The 20,799-nt window shown below is 36.8% G+C and overlaps 1 protein-coding gene across 1 annotated transcript in view; it reads left to right on the top strand.

Annotated features, from left to right (window-relative positions):
* Positions 1–20,401, top strand: part of LOC310634820 (inter-alpha-trypsin inhibitor heavy chain H3-like) — a gene marked incomplete at its 5' end in the record, with an annotated part of 29,049 nt that extends 8,648 nt beyond the window's left edge. Inside the window, 14 exons of the mRNA XM_083353356.1 lie at positions 2,534–2,659; positions 2,765–2,881; positions 4,439–4,607; positions 4,761–4,890; positions 5,666–5,831; positions 7,772–7,957; positions 8,933–9,072; positions 9,594–9,793; positions 12,401–12,457; positions 13,461–13,574; positions 15,717–15,921; positions 18,388–18,560; positions 19,869–19,980; positions 20,069–20,401. Of these exons, the coding sequence (XP_083209482.1) occupies positions 2,534–2,659; positions 2,765–2,881; positions 4,439–4,607; positions 4,761–4,890; positions 5,666–5,831; positions 7,772–7,957; positions 8,933–9,072; positions 9,594–9,793; positions 12,401–12,457; positions 13,461–13,574; positions 15,717–15,921; positions 18,388–18,560; positions 19,869–19,980; positions 20,069–20,198 (2,025 nt within the window). The 3' untranslated portion in view covers positions 20,199–20,401. The remainder of the gene's footprint in view (positions 1–2,533; positions 2,660–2,764; positions 2,882–4,438; positions 4,608–4,760; positions 4,891–5,665; positions 5,832–7,771; positions 7,958–8,932; positions 9,073–9,593; positions 9,794–12,400; positions 12,458–13,460; positions 13,575–15,716; positions 15,922–18,387; positions 18,561–19,868; positions 19,981–20,068) is intronic.
* Between the last annotated feature and the right edge of the window lie 398 nt (positions 20,402–20,799).

Raw genomic sequence — 20,799 nt, 5'->3', positions numbered from 1 at the left:
ATACGCACTTTTGTTGGCAGGGTGATTTTTCTGCTTTTTAGTGTGCTGTCTAGATTTGCCATGGCTTTCCTCCCCAGGAGCATGCGTCTTTTAATTTCTTGGCTACAGTCCCCATTTGCGGTGATTTTGGAGCCCAGGAAAATAAATTGAGAGGGCCGGATGCCATGATCTTGGTTTTTTTAATGTTTAGTTTCAACCCAACTTTTGCACTCTCCTTCTTCACTCACAACAAGAGGCTCTTTAGTTCTTCTTCACTTTCTGCCATTAGAGTGGTATCATCTGCATATCTTAGGTTGTTGATATTTTTCCCGGCAATCTTAATTCCAACTTTTGATTCATCTAGCCCAGCCTTTCTCATGATGTGCTCTGCATATAAGTTAAACAGGCAGGGTGACATTATACAGCCTTGCCGGACTCCTTTCCCAATTTTGAACCAATCAGTGGTTCCGTGTCCGGTTCTCACTGTTGCTTCTTGACCCACATATAGGTTTCTCAAGAGACAAATAAGATGGTCTGGTACTCCCATCTCTTTAAGAACTTGCCACAGTTTGTTGTGATCCACACAAACAAATGCTTTAGCATAGTCAATGAAGCAGAAGTAGATGTTCTTCTGGAACTCCCTAGCTTTCTCCATGATCCAGTGTATGTTGGCAATTTGATCTCTAGTTCCTCTGCCTCTTCGAAATCCTGCCTGTACTTCTGGTAGTTCTCGATCCACATACTGCTGGAGTCTAGCTTGTAGGATTTTAAGCATAACTTTATTAGCATGTGAAATGAATGCAATGGTGCGATAGTTTGAACATTCTTTGGCACTGCCTTTCTTTGGAATTGGAATGTAAACTGATCTTTTCCAATCCTGTGGCCACTGTTGAGTTTTCCAAACTTGCTGGCAAATTGAGTGTAGCACTTTTACTGCATCGTCTTTTAAGATTTTGAATAGCTCAGCTGGAATACTGTCACCTCCACTAGCTTTGATGTTGCTCAGCTTTCCTAAGGCCCACTTCACTTCACATTCTAGGATGTCTAGTTCTATAAGAACCAGTCAAATTCATCCTCTTCAGCACCAGTGGTTGAGGCATAGACTTGGACTACTGTGATATTGAATGGTTTGCCTTGGATTCGAACTGAGATCATTCTGTCATTTTGGGGATTGCATCCCAGTTTTGCTTTTCCTACTCTTTTATTGACTATGAAAGCTACTCCATTTTTTCTGAGGGATTCTTGCCCACAATAGTATATCTGATGGTCATCTGAATTAAATTCACCCATTCCTGTCCATTTTAGTTCGCTGATTCCTAAGATGTTGATGTTCAGTCTTGACATCTCTTGTTTGACCACGTCCAGCTTTCCTTGATTCATGGATCTTACATTCCAGGTTCCTATGGAAAAAAAATCTTTACAGCATTGGACTTTCCTTTCACCAACAGATATATCCACAACTGAGCGTCCTTTTGGCTTTGGCCCAGTCGCTTCATTTTTTCTGGCGCTACTAGTACTAGACCTCTGCTCTTCCCCAGTAGGATATTGGACCCCTTCCAACCTGAGGGGCTCATCTTCCAGCATCATATCTTTTTTTCCTTTTGGTCCTGTCCATGGGGTTTTCATGGCAAAGATACTGGAGTGGGTTACCATTTCCTTCTCCAGTGGATCATGTTTTGTCAGAACTCTCTGCTATGAGCTGTCTGTCTTGGGTGGCCCTGCACGGCATAGCTCATAGCTTCATTGAACTATACAAGCCCCTTCGCCACGACAAAGCAGTAATGCATGAAGGGGATAAATGGAATATGGGAACTAAAAGAGGAACTGACCCTTGTTGATGGGTAAAACTTCTGCAATGACTTCTGCTTGCCTCAGAGATGAGGGTGTTGCCATTTGGCCATTAAGCTGTCACACCTTAATGACTGCTTGTGCATTTGGCCCTCATTGCAATGGGTTTGAACCTAAGTAATGTACTGAATGTCTGTTTCACATTTCAATAAACTTCTGGATCCTAAAGTGAGACTTTTGTTGTGTGTTGTCTCCTGTTTCATTTGAACAAGTTTTTCCCCTGACACAGCCTAGAACTGGTATGGTGTATCCAGCATTATGGAAAAAGTAATGAATAAAATCAATGAAGGAGGAACTAAAAATAATAAATATCACCATGAAAATATGACGAATGAATGAATGAATGAAATAATCTTGAGTGTATAAGTATGGTTCATAAGAGGCAATGCAGAGTAAGATATGCAGAGTAAGTCTTCTTAGACAAGAAAAGGAGATAAAAACGCAAAGGTTCCACTGCTAGCTTTTCTTGCATTTATTGTTCCTACAAATGCAGAAAGCTGGTACATACAATGTGGGCTCTTCCAATATTTAATAATTAAAAATATACCACAGCTGTTTGGAAGTAATATTTGAATATAAATTGCAGAAGATGTACTGAGAAATATTACGGTTCATTATCCTGGATTGCTGAATGATAGCAAAACTTCTGCAGAATCTGCTTTCTTCATTTGCTGAAATCTAAGATGAAGATTTCTTCTTTTTAAAGGCTCATGTATCATTCAGTCCTACTATTGAACAACAACGAACCTGTGACAATTGTACAACTACTCTGCTACAAGGAGATTTTGTCATTAAGTATGATGTGAACAGAGATTCTCCTAATAATTTACAGGTAAAATCTAGTTGTTTGACATTTAAACTAATATACCAGTACAAAAACAAATCTAAACAAAAAACCGTACCACAAATTAATGCTACCTTTATTAATGTTTTTTAGGTAGTAAATGGATACTTTGTACACTTTTTTGCACCAAAAAACCTTGAACGTTTACCTAAGAATGTTGCCTTTGTAATAGATATCAGTGGTTCCATGTCTGGACAGAAAATTCAGCAAGTAAGTGAACAACACAAATTCTTGTAATATTGCTAGAAAGATGATAAATTGTACAGCAGATAAAATCAGGTCCTACAATCTTTTACTCCAAGTTATTTCTGTCTTACAAGATTTACCCATATAGTGAAATATGTAGCATAGTAAACTTGAAATTATTTAATAATGTAATTGAGCTCTAATGCTTCATCCTTAACTTTTAGCTGACCCTTCTTTTTGATGTGTTGATTTAGGCCAGGGGTCCCTGGCTGCGGCCTGTTCAGAAAAGGGCTGTGCAGGTGGTGGGTGAGTGTGTACATATGCGTGAAGCTCTACTCACCCAAGCTGTGGGTGCTTGCGCTCATGCATGAAGATCCACTAGCTTGTGCAGCAACCACTTCTGCTCATGCACAAAGCTCCACTCATACAAATAGGAGCTGTGCACGTTTGTCCGGGCACACCTGCCACTCACACATAACCATCACCTCTCTCCCCCAGCCCTGCCAGACCGCCAAGCCGGAAAGGTTGGGGATCCCTGATTTAAGCCATATATTTATTTAGCTCCAAAGTCATACAGAACATTCTTCTAGCTGGCTCCTGAGGAAATAAAACACTTCAGCATTAGAATGAAATGTGGGATACTGGCAAGCTTGAACATGACATTGCCAACTGCTTTATTCTGCTTTACAACTAGGGTGAGGACCCAAAATGGTGAATGTGAATATAAGAGGACTCTCTTTGAGGAAGCAGTTTAATTTTGAAACAATCAGTTTGCACTTAACGAAATTATTAAAAATAGATAAAAATCTAAAATAATAGCAATAATTTTTTAAAAGCAACATGTTATGCAATTATCCTTTTAAAAAAATATTAGCTATCTCTCTAGTAAGATTTCATGTTATTTCAAACATCCTAGAATTTCATGGGGGAAAGGCAAAATTTCACATACATCGGAAAAGACTTAGCCAATTTTTATTTATGAAAAAATACATATTAAATTTAATATTGATGGTTAAGGGATGATAGTTTGGAGCCTGACTGTTGCACAATATTACTGACCATGGTTAGGAGACAAGGGAGTGTTGCCTCAGTGTGGAGGTCTACCTTTCGCAAAAAGAAGCGGGATTTTTTCCCCCTCAGTAAATATTTGTCCTTAAAGGATGTAGTTTTGGGTTAAATAGCTGAAGACTTTGAGCAAACAAATATAATCAAAGGATCTGTCAGCAGCATATAATGTGGGTGGCAATAGCAGGACAAGAGCATAACATCTGAATTTAGGAGCTGATAGCTTCTGCTCTATCACAATGTAACTTATCATCTAACTACTTAAAGAGATAAACTCCTATCAGATAAAATATTGATTACTGGCAGTAGGGAACTACCTTGTTTTCAATTGGCTAATATACTGTAATTGGGAAGAAAAGATCATAGCAATGTAATGTGCTAGTATAGAGAGCCCACTGAGTTGAAAGGAACACAGGTTGGAGTAAGTATGGAGCAGAAGTCCTTTGTTGAGAGTTGAGCAATCCCTCAAATACAAAAGAATTTGTTCCATATTAGATTTTTTTAAAATAATTCTAGGCAAAGGAAGCCTTGACAAAAATAGTGGAAGACTTAAAAGAGGAAGATCACTTCAATATCATCCTGTTTGAATCTTCAGTTTCAACCTGGAAAGATAACTTAATTCAAGCTACTCCGCAGAATGTGAACAAATCAAAGGAATTTATTAGCCAAATAAGGGACAGAGGAGGTAAGTAGAAAATAAAAAGAAAAATTAAAGTTAAATTGCTGTATTAAAATAAGGTTAAAATAAAATGGCTATATTAAAAAACACTACATTGAAAATATTTGAATCTCTATTTTCATATGCTGAAAAATTCGAACCCCTGTTTTTACTTTGTAGGAACAAATTTTAATGATGGTTTACTGACTGGCATAGAAATGCTGAATAAAGCTTATGAAAGTAAATCTGTACCTGAAAGAAGTGCCTCTTTAGTCATTATGTTATCTGATGGGGAAGCCAATGTAGGTAAGTAGCTGAATGACCAATGAATATGGGAAAAAGACTGCTATTCAGTCTCCTTGTTTTCACGTAGTCTTCTCCATTCTCTCTCTATATATAACAACTCCTGGTGGTCATGTGTCACGTTTATAGCTTTGTGCTGTTATAGAGGACAGGGAAGGAAGATGATTTATGTATGTGCATCTCACAAGAGTATCCAAACCTGTTTCTCAGCTTTGTGAGATTTGGGAGGCACTTACTGGCCAGTTAGAATCATGGACTCCCAAGAGGTTTCTTTTGGCAGAAATAGATCTAGTTCCACCTCCTATGAAGAACTTGTCTCTGTATTATTTGGTAGTTCCCTCCCTACCTCCAAAGGCTGAAAATTAGTATTCATTGTGAGAGGCACTACAGAAGTCCTGGGAGAAGCTCCCAGAAATGCTCCCAAATGACTGCTAAACTCCTGAAGCTGCTGTTGATTGATTGTCTATCGCTAGTTTCAAGATATTTTGGGATGGGGCAGGGGGGCTATAATACAATACATCTAATAAATAACAACAGCAACTGTTTTTCCCAGGGAAAACGCAGTGAGGAAAGAAAAAAGGAACCAAATTACAACATTACTCATTCTCTTCCAACCCATTAGGAGGAGAGTTTGAAGCTGAAAGTTAGGAAGTTGTAGAGCCCTGTTTTTAAGTTACAGGATTGCTCTGCCCAAAAAGGTTTACCCCACAAACATTTTTCAGATAATTGTGTTATTTAATTGTGTTTTGTGATCCTTTCTATGCAGGTGTATCAAACCCCAGAGACATTCAAGAAAATGCTAAGAATGCAACTAAAGGAAGATATCCTATATATAGTCTTGGGTTTGGTTATCACGTTGACTATGCATTCTTAGAGAGATTGTCAACAGAAAACAATGGTGTGGCTCGCCGCATCTTTACAGACTCAGATGCAGCTTTACAACTACAGGTAGAAGAATAAACATATGAAAGGTTGATATTTATATTTATGATGAAATATTTCTGTGGTAGAGAAATGACACTGAGTACAAGGTATGATAACGACACTACCCTTACTTGGATTCAGACCTGAGAGAAAAAACATATGTCTTCTCCTCTCCTCCCATTTTTCCCAATTTCCTATGTTTACCATCTGAAAACTGCAGGAATTATATCCCAGATGAAGTTTGGTAGCAGCTTCTATTGGTCATAAAATGTATTGATTCTCCAACAGAGCAGCATGGTGACTGAGCAGTGAAGATGCTCTCCTCTGACTCAGAAGACTTAGAGTTCAATCCTAGGTAGTGGCAGATGTTTCTCTTTTAGGGCCCAAAGAAAAATATCTGCTGCAAAATCCATGGAGATGTCAGGAAGGACATCCAGCCAGTAAATGCTCTGCTCTATTCTAGTCATCCTGACTCTACTACCAATCAAAAGATTGCAGAGTCATAAAAAGAAAAAAAAAGATTCTACAACAAAAAAAGCAGTTTGTGTATAATATGGCTACCAAAATTTAGACATTTCTGCAATTTCCTGTCAGAGCTCTGAATCCGTCACTGAGACATGATCTGCTGCCAGCAAGCGTTCTGGTCCACAATGTTCAAAGATGTGCCTTTGGCCCAATTCTTAGGCCAGATGACATTGAAAGACAAAATTAAAAAAATACAATTCAGCTTTCTCCAACCTGTGTCCACAGTGTATATTAAGATTATAATTTTGTTACCATTCCTGCCTCCCATTGCTTCATTTCTCAAGAGGACTGGTTAGACAAGATAGAAATAACTGCTAGATTTTTTGTTCTATTTGATAAATAATTTTCTTATCAAGCACAGAAAGGTCACTGATTACTTTTTTCAGTTATAAGAGGCCATGGAGAAAATGGTATCTCATCCCATCCTCAAGCAGAGGTGTATAGCATCCAAAAGTAGCCAAGAGAGATTAGCATATATATCCCTCCCACACTGTGGTGAAGAATCAACTAAGAATATGTTTATATACCATGAAACATAGAGTGAGAAAATATAGAATCCATTGTTAATAATAAGTTTCATCATCCCATCAATTAGTTTTCTAAAGAGGCCAACTCAGGTAAGGCATCACAGGGACCATATTTTTCTTTAGTTCTTGACTAGATCCTGACCTCAGACACCATTTTTTTTCTTGTTTCTGGCCTGTTGCAATAGAATCAGCACAGCCCACTGGGATGAAACTTTATCCCTTCTCAGGCAACTAACTACTGTTATTTCATTCCATATCATACTCCATATTTTCCTGGCAAAAATTAATAAAAAGTGAGAGGTTGGGGAGACAAAACTTGAAAAAGTAGTTTATTTAAATCTGTGTCCAATTTTAAATGTCAGTTTCTTCCTTTGAAAAATCTGCTCACATCAGGAAAATTTATCTCATGAGAATCTACATCAGGGAATATATATGATGAATGAAAGTAGACCTTTTTATTTTAAAAATGGATTTCCCAGTGATCAATGGTTTTGCAAAATAGGAAAAGGTGTCGAGAATTGCTTTGTGTTGGTAAAAATTGTGAACGAAAAGAATTGCACATTTTTTCGTGATTAAAAAAAATAAAATTCATCAGACTTGAAAATGGTTTTATTAACATGTACAGTAAAATAGTCCTAATTTTTGTACTGCACATGTGTAATGTCATTGCTACTTCTAAACTCACTTTTCCATATCTATACAAAATGGTAGATGTGAAAGAAGGGATAGAGTTTTAAAGAATTAAAACTTTCAAAGAGAGTTCTGTTTTCCAGAGTACTTTTTCAAATGAAGGGTAGTGTAGAAAAATAGCGTGGTTAAAAAAGCAACTTCTAATTTCCAATATTTTGATTTCAAGAATAAATACACTTTTAGCGTTACAGTTTTTACTCAACCTAGTATCTATTTTCCCAGGGTTTTTATGATGAAGTAGCCAATCCTTTGCTTACTGAAGTGGAGTTAGACTATAAAGAAAATGCCATCTCAGATTTGACTCAAAATAATTTTAAACATTATTATGATGGCTCTGAAATAGTTGTGGCTGGACGAATTACAGACAATGACCTGAACAGTATCACAGCAGAAGTAAAGGCTCAAGGGGTAAGTTAATCAGTTCCAGAAACATAACTGTGTAAACACTGGTGAGAAAGTAGGTACTCCAGGGGAAATTATTAAATAGTTTACCTGCCTTTATCGATGTTCCAGAAGATAGAACTAATCGTGAAAAAATTGATTTTGGAGATGGTCTCTATTTATATTGCTTCTAGAGATGGGAAAGCCATTCAGATTCCTGGTATATTGGCTAATTATTTCATTTAGTAGCTAGCCAAACTGAAGTTAAACTTCCAAGCCATATCCATCCTTCCACATTTCAACATAGTTTCACCTGTCATAAGTCTCACACAAAGCATTTTCAGGCAGTGAGGCATCATGGGAGGCATCCATATTATCACTAGTTTACATGGCTGAATGTGGTCATGTTGAGCTGAGTGACAAATGAAGTCTCATCCACTCAATGCAAGGGGACTGATGGCACCTTTTCCTTCTAACATTATTGAAAGGCACATTTTTTTCTGAAATGCAGCACACTTCATCAGATGCATTGAGTGGCTAGGCTGGTGTGGGATTTAAATTGAGATTGGGCAAGCAGGGTAATACAGGTATGTATGTATGTATGTATGTATATACTGTATGTATGCATGCATGGATGTATGCATGCATGTATTTTATATAAAAATAGTTATATAGTGATTATGTAGTGACCCAGCTTGTACCAAATTCTGGGCAGCTCACTACTAAGAGATAAAACCACATTTGTGTACAATGAAAATATTCAAACCAAAAATATAGTTTACTTGCTAGAAGTACTTGTATCTTCCTGGTTAATAATGGCAATGTGTTAGAAACCGATAGGGTTTATTGAGACCTTTAAAGATTGCCTGAATTTTTTTGATATATGTGAAATCAGCCATCTGTTGCTCAATCTGCGTATACATAGAAAAAAACACCTGTTTAAAAGTGTAGTGCTGAAAAATTATAGTGCAATTATAAATCCAATCCTTTTCTTTCTTGTAGGCACTAAATGAGGTGACATATAGTGAACAAGCTGATGTTGAGGAAACAAAGAAAGCTTTTGAAGAGCAACAGTACATATTTGGAGAATATATTGAGAGATTCTGGGCTTATCTCACCATTCAACAACTTCTAGAAGCACGGTAATGTAAGGTTTTTTCCAGTAGATTTATTATTTCTGGTTAATCCAGAGAAGTTCATGAGGACAGGTAGAATCAATCACTTTCTATTCCTTTCTTGAGAAAGATTATACTTTAGGGTTAAGGTTTCTGTTTTAAAGATAAATTTAAAATCAGTCAAAAGAGGAAATTTAGTTTCATTCAATAAAGCCTGGAATTGACTAGTATTTTTGGCCTGTAACTGATCTGATCTTTTGGCCCAAGTTAAATTGTTTCAGATATTGTAATGCATGGTAATTATTGCAGGTCTTCTAACTTCACATTAGACTTTGGTAAGTTTAGTTTTAACTCCCAGTCATTTCTTTCTTCTTTTAGGAGACGAGTCTTTTGTTGCCAAAGTATTCATGAGGTCATATCCTACTTATTTTATTATTTAGAGCAATTTACCATATATTTGTGCATTACAGGGTGGAAAAATACTGAATAATTAATATTATCATGCTTAAAACATTTTCTAAATGCTTCTCCAATGTCCTTGCTTTTAGTTCAGTTGCACAGGGAGATGAAAAGGAAAATATTACTGCTAAAGCCCTGGAGTTGTCTCTGAAATATAAGTTTGTGACTCCGTTAACGTCCATGGTTGTCACAAAGCCAGAAGACAATGAAGAAAAGGAAGCAGTTGCTGACAAACCTATAGAAGGTACAGATATTGTCATAAAGACATTACTCTATCTGGCTTTTAGTGGTTTGGGGTGAGTATTTCTAATATTCACAGTTGAACTAATCAAAGAATATCCTGGAGCAGCAAGCAGTATACTTTCCTCTTAGATCAGGATAGGAAAGCGTGAATTCTGTGGTGTGTGCTTTTCAGCAGCATCTGCCAACAGGCCAAGAGGGATCAGATTGATGTCACCAGCATCTTGGCATTGCAACACAAGCTCCACCACTTTTCCACATGCATTGTGATATTCCATGTATTTTCCAAAGGAGAAGAACTTGAGAAGAATAATCACACAATATGGCCTTTGTCATATTCTTTTGTTATTTTTTACATTTTAACTTAAATATTTAAAAAATTTTAAAAAAAACTATAAAAGAGATTCAAACGCAATGGCTTGCTAGAGCAGTGTTTCCCAACCTTGGCATCTTTAAGATGTGTGGACTTCAGCTCCCAAAATTCTCCAGCCTATTCCTATGATTAAGAAACAAGCACTAGAGCAGGAGTGTCCAACCCTGTCAGTTTTAAGACCTGTGGACATTATGGTTGGCCTGGGAATTCTGGGAGTTGAAGTCCACTGGTGTAAAAGTGGCCATTTGGACACCTCAGCTCTAGAGCCATAAAGGGTTCAACTAAATTTATCTGCTAACCTCACCAGAGTTGTTCTTACAGTAGTTCCCTTCCCTCTCAAAGGTCATGTGGTATCATGAAGTCCCTCTTAAATGAAAAAATTGCAATCTGAAATGTATCATTTCCATCAGAAGAAGATTATCACTGAAAGGATTAAAGGAAATAAAAGTCTTGACACTGTTGCTTTGCTAACTAGCTCCATGACATGAATCGATGGAGGAAGGGAGGAAGGTGAAGGGAATAATTATGTGTATAAACTATGTTTTGTAATATGTATAATTAGAGATCATTTGATCAAGCCCTTTTAAAAGGAAGTAGCTGGTTTTTTTTAAGAAGAAATAAAAATAGCTGCCTAGAGACATGTAATTGACATTGTGGGCACCCTCCAGCCTATCCTTATTTTGATAGTCAGTTATAATTTTTGGCAGTCAAACTAGTTTGGCATAAAAATTAATGTTTCTCTTTCTCTCTCTCCCCCCTCCCTTCTTCTCTCTGTCTTTTATCATCGTTGGAAACAGCTGAAGGTAAACTGAGTTGTAATTCTTTGCCTTTCTTCTAGACGAAAATGAGCTTATTATAACATTTTACTTAGAAGAGTTCCAGATTTAATTGAAAAGAAGCAAACAAAGCAATAATAAGTCAATGGTGTTTTAAATAAGTTTAACTCAGATCTCAGATCTTGCCATCTCATTGGTCAGGTTTAATTGAGTGTTATTTTAATTCCTTTTTTTGCTACCTATGTGTATATTTTCACAATGGAATATAATTTAAATATACAATGTGCTTTTAAAGGAAGGTATAAGCAGTATTTTCCATTTATTATCTCAGAGCAATTTTCTAAATGTGTAACTTAAATTATATAAAATTTAAATTACTAGCCTAATTTTCTGAAATTTATTGTACAGCTTAGTTGATTGTAAGGAAAGTTTCAACTGAATCTTGCTCACCATGCCTGTGCAGATGGGAAATGCCTTACATCCAGGAAGGTCATATTCACATATAATAAAAACAACAACCAAGTATTTAAAGGAATTCTATTACGGAGATTGCTGGGAGCAAATCTGGACTTTTTGCTCCAGTAGTTCCATGGTAAAAGTAAAAATCAGCCACAAGTGAAGTTGAACTGGCATTTTGACTTCAATCTGAAAACTCCACACATTGTTTTTGTTTAGCTTTTATCAGGGCTTTTTTTCCTCATAGAACGCTCAGAACGGGGTTCCGGCACCTTTTTTGGATGGAACCTTATAGGGTTGTATGGCATGTGTGAGTTCCTGCACCTTTTTCTTTTACAAAAAAAGCACTGGCTTTTATAGTGATTTCTTCACTCACAGCAGGTTGGTGCTCTTTGCAGAGATTGTTTAGCTCCTGCAGCACTTTCTGGAATGACCATTGTAGTATTGTGGCAATTGTGGCTAAGGAAGGGTTTGGTGCTGCAGTGATGTGCAGAGGCTTTTTAAGTGATAAAGAAAACAAAGAAAGTATCTATTACCACTTTTGACAATGAAAGAAGTAATTCCAATCCTTCACTAAATCACACGTGAATAATCCATTGCCCAAAGTCACAGGTAGTCCTCAAACTTTTTGCTTTCTTTTGGAAAGCCTCCAGGTCTCCTTTTACCATAATTACCAAGCAGTGAAAAGAAGTGATCTTCCCTTATTTTGAGGCACAAAGTAAATGAAATCTGTGCAGGGTAAACCTTAATTTGGTGTAATTCCTGATGCACTAAACTCAGACCAAGAAAAACAAAAACAAAAAAAATCTCGGTCCATGAACATGCAAGATAGGTGCACAAATTGATCCCATTGCTTGCTTTACTGAATGTTCCTGTCCTTCCTTCAAATGTTATGTAATCCTTGCCTCCCCCCAAAATTTCTCTTTCCTGCCCCAAATGTGAACCTGGCCTACAAAGCTATTATTGAAATGGAGCAGAATGTTAACTGATGTACTTACCAGAACAACCACATGTGGAATAAATTGTTTTGTTTTTCTTTTCTTTTATGCAGCAAAGCAGCAGGTGTCCAGCTATCAACCTCCACCTGCCCCTTACTATTATTCTAGTGGTAAGTTTCCTTTTTTAAGAGTTCATAAATATCTAGAACACAATCTCAGAGGGTTTGTAACATATATGTTTGTGTATCTGTATCTATATCTGTATCTATATCTGTATCTATATCTGTATCTATATCTGTATCTATATCTATATCTATATCTATATCTATATCTATATCTATATCTATATCTATATCTATATCTATATCTATATCTATATCTATATCTATATCTATATCTATATCTATATATCATCTATATCTATATCTATATCTATATCTATATCTATATCTATATCTATATCTATATCTATATCTATATCTATATCTATATCTATATCTATATCTATATCTATATCTATATCTATATCTATATCTATATCTATATCTATATCTATATCTATATCTATATATCTATATCTATCTATATCTATCCATACAGAGAGGGAGGGAGGGAGGGAGAGAGAGAAAGAGAGAGAGAGAGAGAGAGAGAGAGAGAGAGAGAGAGAGAGAGAGAGAGAGAGAGAGATATTTAAATCTTTCTGAGGTCCTAGGGGCATGAATCCATGAACTAAAGGCAACAAAATGGTTTCAGACCCTTCTGTTTGAGACCGAACAGCCAACTGTTGGATGTGGATTGGAACATCTGATACCTACCTTAAAATGGGAGGCTCTTCAAAGAATGGATCATGTCTAGTGCAACTACTGCTGCCCGTGAAAGATATAGGCCTATTTTTTTCTCAGCTCCATCAATCATCAACTAGAGATGATTATGTAACAAGAAAAGGAAATCAAGGACCTCCTCTTCTCAGTTACTAATGTTGGACTAAGGCTAAGGCCCATGTTACAATAACGTTACCCTGAATGTTCTTTCTATTGTAAGGGCACTACAAAAATTACTAAATAGAAACTCTGCGTCTTTCCATACTTTTTATTCTTACATTCCTCTATAGAGCACAGAAATAAAATGACCCACTGATGGAAGCATGATTTTCGTGTGATTTCTTCTTTGCAGTTGATGGAGACCCACACTTTATCATAGCTGTGCCCCAGAAAGAAGATGCCCTTTGTTTCAATATTAATGAGGAGCCAGGGGTAGTGATAAATTTGGTAAGAGATCCAGTTACAGGTGAGCCTTTCTTTTCTGAAATTGCAATGGAAAGCTAGAATGATATGGCACTGCTAGATCAGTTCAATGTCTATCTAATTCCATTTGCTTTTTTGAGGTCTGTTTCTTTTGCATAAAGAATATGCACATCATGTAATAGTCTGTAAATTTGAGGCTCATTCTCCTAGATTCCATTTTCTTCATAATACCCAGGCTGACTGTTGTGTAGCGGGTTCTTTGGCGCAGGAATGAAGACGAGGTAAACGAGTACAGGAAAACTTATGGTTTATTTCATGCAAAAACTGTACTGGGGAAATGGCTGCAACTAGCTGCAATATATAGTCTAGCCCCTAGGTGGCAGCCAATAGGTTTGAAGCAACCATTGCCGCCTAGGGATAGCCAATAGCAGCACTGGAGACTTGTAGTCTGGGTTGCTGGAGAGCTGTTAGCTGCTCCAGCAACCCACGTGGTATTACTAATGAGCCCAGTACATAACACTGACTATTAAAGCTTTTTAAATTTAAATGGAAATTTAAATTTAAAAAAGCTTTAATAGCTTTTTAAATTTATATGGAATTAGGCTTTTTACTTTTTTCTTCTGGCATACCCAAATGTTCCATTTCCATACTGTACAATGAACTTTAACTGCCACTGTCTTACATATTCCTTTAATACTAAAGAAGCTTCTACTGCTCTCTTCACAAGACCTGTTTAAAAGTTTTGAATCCGGAATGCTTGGCACATAGGATGTTTATATACTAGAGTCACCACATTGTTAGATTAGTTGCTGACAATCCCATATTCTAAAGTCTGCTATAGCAGTACAGGTAGATAGTAGAACTATCACTATAGTACTTCAATACAGTATAAGTATCCCCCCTTTTCAATCCAATAGGAGTGAATTTCAGGGTTTGACTAGGTTATTATTGGAAAATTGAGTCATCAAGTCGATATGATCATAGACATAGAGGAAGGTGTATGTGTGCTACTCCAAATGTTCATCCACTATACTGTTCCACTCTCTTATAACCACTTATACATTGATTCCATGTCATGCTAGTATATCTAAAGAATTCACCAATGTTGCTAACATGTGAACAACATGCTCAGGGTTGCCTAGGCTTATAAAAGTTTCTGCTATATTCTAAAATCCACTCACCACCAATATATCTCAAGATAGATTATTTGCTTTAGTTCTGAGTGTATATACCATTTTGTTAGTTTAGTATGGTTGTTTATTCATCCCTACTTCTATACTCTGGTTATCATCACATTGAAAGTACTCTAACAGATGTCAGAAGGTAAGATCACTTCAAGGATGCCATAGTGATTCTTATGCACCAATCTAAATAACAGATGTAATTTTAAATGATGGAACAAATCCAAATCAGTAGAAGTAGATTTTTTTTTATTGAAAAGGCTTCAGAATGTTATATATTTTTTCCGAGCTACCCACACTAGTATATATGAATTCTAGAATCTGGAAGTACCAATTGCCCTTTGGAAAAGCTACTTGCTTATATTTAAAACAATCTATTATTCTCTGAAGAAATAAATTTGTAATTATCCCCAATTAGAGGTGATTAAGAAAATTCAATTATTCTAAGAATAATTTATTATACTAAATATAAGAATAATTCATTACATTAAATATTTCAAGAGAGCTTAAAGCGAAATATGGGACCAATGGTTTTTTGTCAGTACAAACATAATATTATGGTAAGGGAACATGCTATTAATTAAGATTAGGGGAAAAAGAAATAAACATTTCATTTTCATTACAATCAATCCCAGTTTGACAAAAATAAACAGTATGCAATTCTGCCTCCTGAAAATCAGGAAAAGACATACAGTGGCATCTTGGTACTCAACCGCTTTGAAACTCACCCCATTTGGTACTCAACGTATTTTGACATGAACATTTTCTGCCAGGACTGATTGTTGGTTTGGTACTCAAGGCATAAGGTAGAACTTATCGCTGTCAGCTACATTGCGACTTACTATATTATTGCTTTTGGGAAAAATTTGTTTGGTACACATTGTTTTGGGGATTCATCACAATTCCCAGAACTAATTAACAATGAGTAAGGAGGGGTACAATTATATTTACAAATATGTTACTTATACGCATGCCATCCCTTTAACCTCACTTCTGGACTTTAGGCATTACCATTAATGGACAGCTTATTGGAGATAAAAAGAGCATCAATAACGTAAGACCACAGAATACATATTTTGGAAAACTTGGGATTGTAACTATGAATCAGAATGTAAGGCTTGAAATAACAACTCAGAATATCATCCTTCAAAATGGTATGAAAAGGACAGTATTCAGTTGGCTTGATGAAGTTACCTTACAACAACCCAGGTGAGCTTTGCATACTTCTAAATGTATAAAAGTGTTATTTTTAAATCATGGATGGGTGACTTGAAGCTTCTGTAATTTTGCACATCTCTTGGCCTCCTCTAAAAGCCAAAGGCAAGATACCAGATCAGACTTCTGACAGGTTATCTTTATTTCATTGCAGAATGCAATAAGAGAAAAAAGAATGTCAGACAGAATGGATGTTCCCACCCATTTTCTGTTTCTATTCCTGCACTGCCTTTGGGTTCTGCTCTTATAATCTCTGTTTGTTTTGACTCTACTAATAATTCATTCCCCCGAGAGACTAACCCTGAAAGAAGGTGACCCTCACAAGAAAACAAGTTTGTCCAGGCCTAATATAAAGTAGATCTAAATGAATTCAGCTACAGAGAAGGGCACCATGCTATACATTTATGTGCAGATATGAGGCATGCTTTATAAAAATAAATAATAAATAATAAATTATGTGAACTATTAAACATTCTACAAGGCCCATGAAATATAACCCATTGTTCATAAAACAGCTAGTCCTCAACTTACAACAGTTTGTTTAGTGACCATTCAAAGTTACAACGGCACTGGAAAAAGTGACTTATGATCATTTTTCCACACTTACGACCACTGCAGCATCCCCATGGTCATGCGATCAAAGTTCAGATGCTTGGAAACTGACTCATATTTATGATGGTTTCAGTATCCTGGGATTATTGGATCACCTTTTGCGACCTTGCGACAAGCAAAGTCAATGGGGAAGCCAGATTCACTTAACATTCGTGTTACTAATTTAACAAGTGCAATGATTCATTTAACAACTGTGGCAAGAAAGGTTATAAAATGGAGCAAAATTCACTTAACAAATATCTCATTTAGCAACATAAAATTTGGGCTCAATTGTGGTCGTAAGTCAAGGACTACCTGTAGGTGAAATATATTTTTGAAGCATATATAAAATATATATTTTCAATATATTTCATATACTTAATATGCTCACGTTCGAGTTATCTAAAAAAACACAATGTCCCACTCAAATAATTGCTTTGGAGTGTGTTTGTGTGTGGGGGACAATATTTCAAGGAAGAATCTGCTTGTGTCAGTGAGACTGAGGTGAGAAAATCAGAGAAAGGGTGTGGAGTCCATGGTTGGCAAGCTTCTTCTATTACCAATGTTTCTCAACCTTAGCAACTTTGGGATGTGCTGACTTCAACCTTCAAAGTTCCCCAGCTAGAATTCTGCACATCTTAAAGCTTCCAAGATTGAGAAACACCATTACAGGTAGTCCTTGACTTACGACTACAATTGAGCCTAAAATTTATGTTGTTAAGCAAGACCGACAACTGAGTTTTGCCCCATTTTATGACTTTTCTTGCCACAGTTGCTAAATGAATGACCACAGTCGTTGTACGTTAGTAACTTGGTTGTTAAGTCAATATGGCTTCTCCACGGCCTTTGCTTGTCAGAAGGTTGCAAAAGGTGACCCTAGCACACTGCAACCATCACAACTATGAGCCAGTGGCCAAGTGTCTGAATTTTGATCATGTGACCACGGAAATGCTGCAACGATTGTAAGTGTAAAAAATGGTCATAAGTCACCTTTTTCAGTGCCGCTGTAATTTCAGTCACTAAATTACTGATTATAAGTTGAGGACTACCTGTACAGACACCACATACTGTATGGTCCTGCCTAGCTATCTCTTCAGGAAAGCATGACTCTTGAAACAAGTGTTACTTCAAAAGGATCTTTTACCAAGAGAAAGTGATTACAGAGAAATCAGGCGGAATTTTCTGCTGTCCAAACCCCACCCCAATGCCAACAGGGGCCAATCCACTGGTGTGAAGTTGTTGTGAGACCTAGAGCCGAAAACGTGATAATGAGTTGTTCTCTGGCGCCACAACCTTGGGTAGTAAGCAGGAGTTAGCCGGAAGGAGTCGAGCCAAATGGTCCTGAGAGCCCATTTCCTCCTCCCCAATTCCCATGCAGATACATCAAAGCGTAAGAGTGAAAAGGAGAGACAATGTAGAAACACCCTCAATCCCCAACTTCCCTCCCTCCAAAATGGCAGCGTTCTGGTAGGGACCTGTTGCATGCTTTGATTCATGGATGAAAATGGGCCTTCCAGAAGTGTAGTGCATAAATTATATCACAATACTGTACATATTTAAAAGTTGGGAAATTTTCTAGGAGTGGTTTCAACTGCAATTGACGAATCTAATTTGACAAGGTGGGGAAGCTGGGCATTGTACAGGAATTTTATGGGCATTTACATTTTTGAAACTGAACATGGTTGAGGGGCAGAATTGATAGGCTACAGCAAAAGTTAAAACTAGGCGTAATTTAAACAACAGTCATGTGCTTACAGAGGCCTTCTCCAGAAATGGCTGTCCCCTTGCAACCAATCTCCTAATCTGAATATCTGCATTATGCACGCTAATAATCACTTTCCCCTGCTTGGTTTCTCTTTTCCCACTTAGTTTGACACTAAAAATCAAACGAAAACAGAGGCTGGAGGTTTCAATGGATTATGGAGCAAAGTTTGTTGTTGTTCTTCACCAAGTGTGGAAGAAACATCCACTGCACCGAGATTTCCTGGGATTTTACATGGTGGATAGTCACAGATTATCTGAACAAACCCATGGTTTACTAGGTAACAGAAAGATATTATTCTGGGGGATTTTTCCCCCCACTGCTTTCCTTTCACAAGGCATATGGTCTTCTGACATGGCATGAGGTTAAACTCCTGACTGACTTGGCATGAGATTAAACTGGTTTAGCATTGATTTGGCATGAGATTAAGTAGACAGTAATATGTGCTTTTTACTTTTGTTTTTTTCCAGCAATGCAGTGTTTATTTCTGGATTGTTCCTTCTGCTAGACCCAATTCTTTAGAAAAGTTGTTGGGGTTTTGGTGGGTTTTTAAAATTATTATTATGAGTAATTTCCAGTTTGGTTTTCACCAAGCATATTCCATTCAATCCCTATATCTAGATCAGATCACACCACTTGACATAGGCAGCAATAAATACACCCTGATGTTTATTTATTAAACAGAGCAAATATAAAAAACAGTTAATTGGCAGAATAAGCAGAAGCAGAGAGAGAGAGAGAGAGAGAGAGAGAGAGAAATGAACATTAGGTAGAGATAGAAAACAGTTATTGTAGTCAGAAGATGGGCAGCATAAAAATTAATGAATAAAATAAAAAGTAAAATAAATGGAATGATAATTTATTAACCAAAGACCATTTTTAAATAAAAAAGGACAGAACTTCCCAAATTAACTGGAAACAATTTTCTAGGTAATTAGCACAGACAGTTTCAAATGGTTAGTTAATGTTTTGGTTATCCCAGGTTTAATCCTTTAATGTACAGAATAGAGATGAAAAATGGAATCACCAGTTCATTCCTTTTCTTTTCTGGACCTTGAAAGAAACAATTTGGTGGACAAGAATAATGTAGCCAACCAGTTTGACCTGGGGCACCCTCCCTTGCTTTTTTTCCTCCCATAATAAAGAAGAAACTTCTCCCTAGTTAGAAGTTTAGAACCGGAACCTTCATTTTCTAGAGCCGTTTTATCTTCTCTGTAGCTCTTTATCTCTTCCATACATACAACACTCATACACGAAGCACAAGCAATTTTCAAAGCAGTATTTGGATCATTCAAACAGGCTTATTTTAAATTGGAACCTTAGTGCCCCATTGCCAATCCCAGTGGTAGTGGTCTCAGTGGCAAGCTCTCTGAAAGCAGAACAGTAATGTATGCAACATTTCTACATAAATAAAAATAGAACAGGGTAGCTATAAAAGTAGATACATCCAATTTATAGCCACAGTTAGCCCTGTCAAATGCAAGAAGTGGCCCTGCTTATGATTTGGCTCTTGAATGACTGCCAACTATTTAATCAAGACTGCCAACTGTTTAATAATTACTGTTGCTGCTGTCATGTTTATTTTAAGGGCAATTTTTCCACCCAATCGACTTTGATATACTCGAGGTCCACCCTGGATCAGATCCAGAAAAACCAGATGCCACCATGATTGTGAAAAATAACCTGCTGACAGTAACCAGGTAAAGAGAGCCTGACGTTTTAGCTGATATTGACATGGTTGCATGAACTGGATGCTCTAAGCTCACTGCTTTCTATGTTCTATTGCAGGGGATGGCAGAAGGATTACACAGCTGATGTCCAGCATGGCACCAATATTCCTTGCTGGTTTATTCACAACAATGGAGACGGCCTTATTGATGGCAATCACACAGACTACATTGTTCCCAGCATCTTTTGAAATTAAAAAAAACCTTCAGAGGTGTGATGATGATGATAATGATGAAAAAGTTCATGCTATGATAACTGCTTGCGATATCATCTAAAGAAATATTTTAATAATGGGGATTTTGTTGTGAATCCGCGTAACTGAATCTGATACATTCATGGTACAATATGTGTATCTCCTGCTGAGATTTAATTTCAATAAACTGGAAAACTTGGAATTGATTTAATTATACATTTATTTTCTACTCACTCCTGAGTATTTCTAGGCAAGTTTACATAACTAAACATTAAATATGGAAAACCTATAAGATGCAACGTGAAAATATGTCCAAAATGTGTTTGTGTGTGTGTGTGTGTGAGTGAGCTCCTATAGCAGACAAACAATTTCCACATTAGAGAACCAGTATTAATATCCATAGATGAAGAGATGGTCAAAATATCAAAACTCTAGTTTGCAGGAAAGGAAACTACTGCTATCACCAATCCATTGATGACAACTGCCCCAAATCCAGTTGCTTTAGACAGATATTAAATAACATGGTGAACAAGATGGAACCCTACCAAATTTTCAAGACCAGTTCCCAAGCAATCAAGCAGATGGTGCCAATATTATC

Source organism: Vipera ursinii (assembly GCF_947247035.1).
Source record: "Vipera ursinii genome assembly, chromosome: 2".
In the NCBI taxonomy this organism is placed as follows: domain Eukaryota; kingdom Metazoa; phylum Chordata; class Lepidosauria; order Squamata; family Viperidae; genus Vipera; species Vipera ursinii.
The sequence above is the reverse complement of the archived record's forward strand: the minus strand, read 5'-3'. Positions and strand labels throughout refer to the sequence as shown.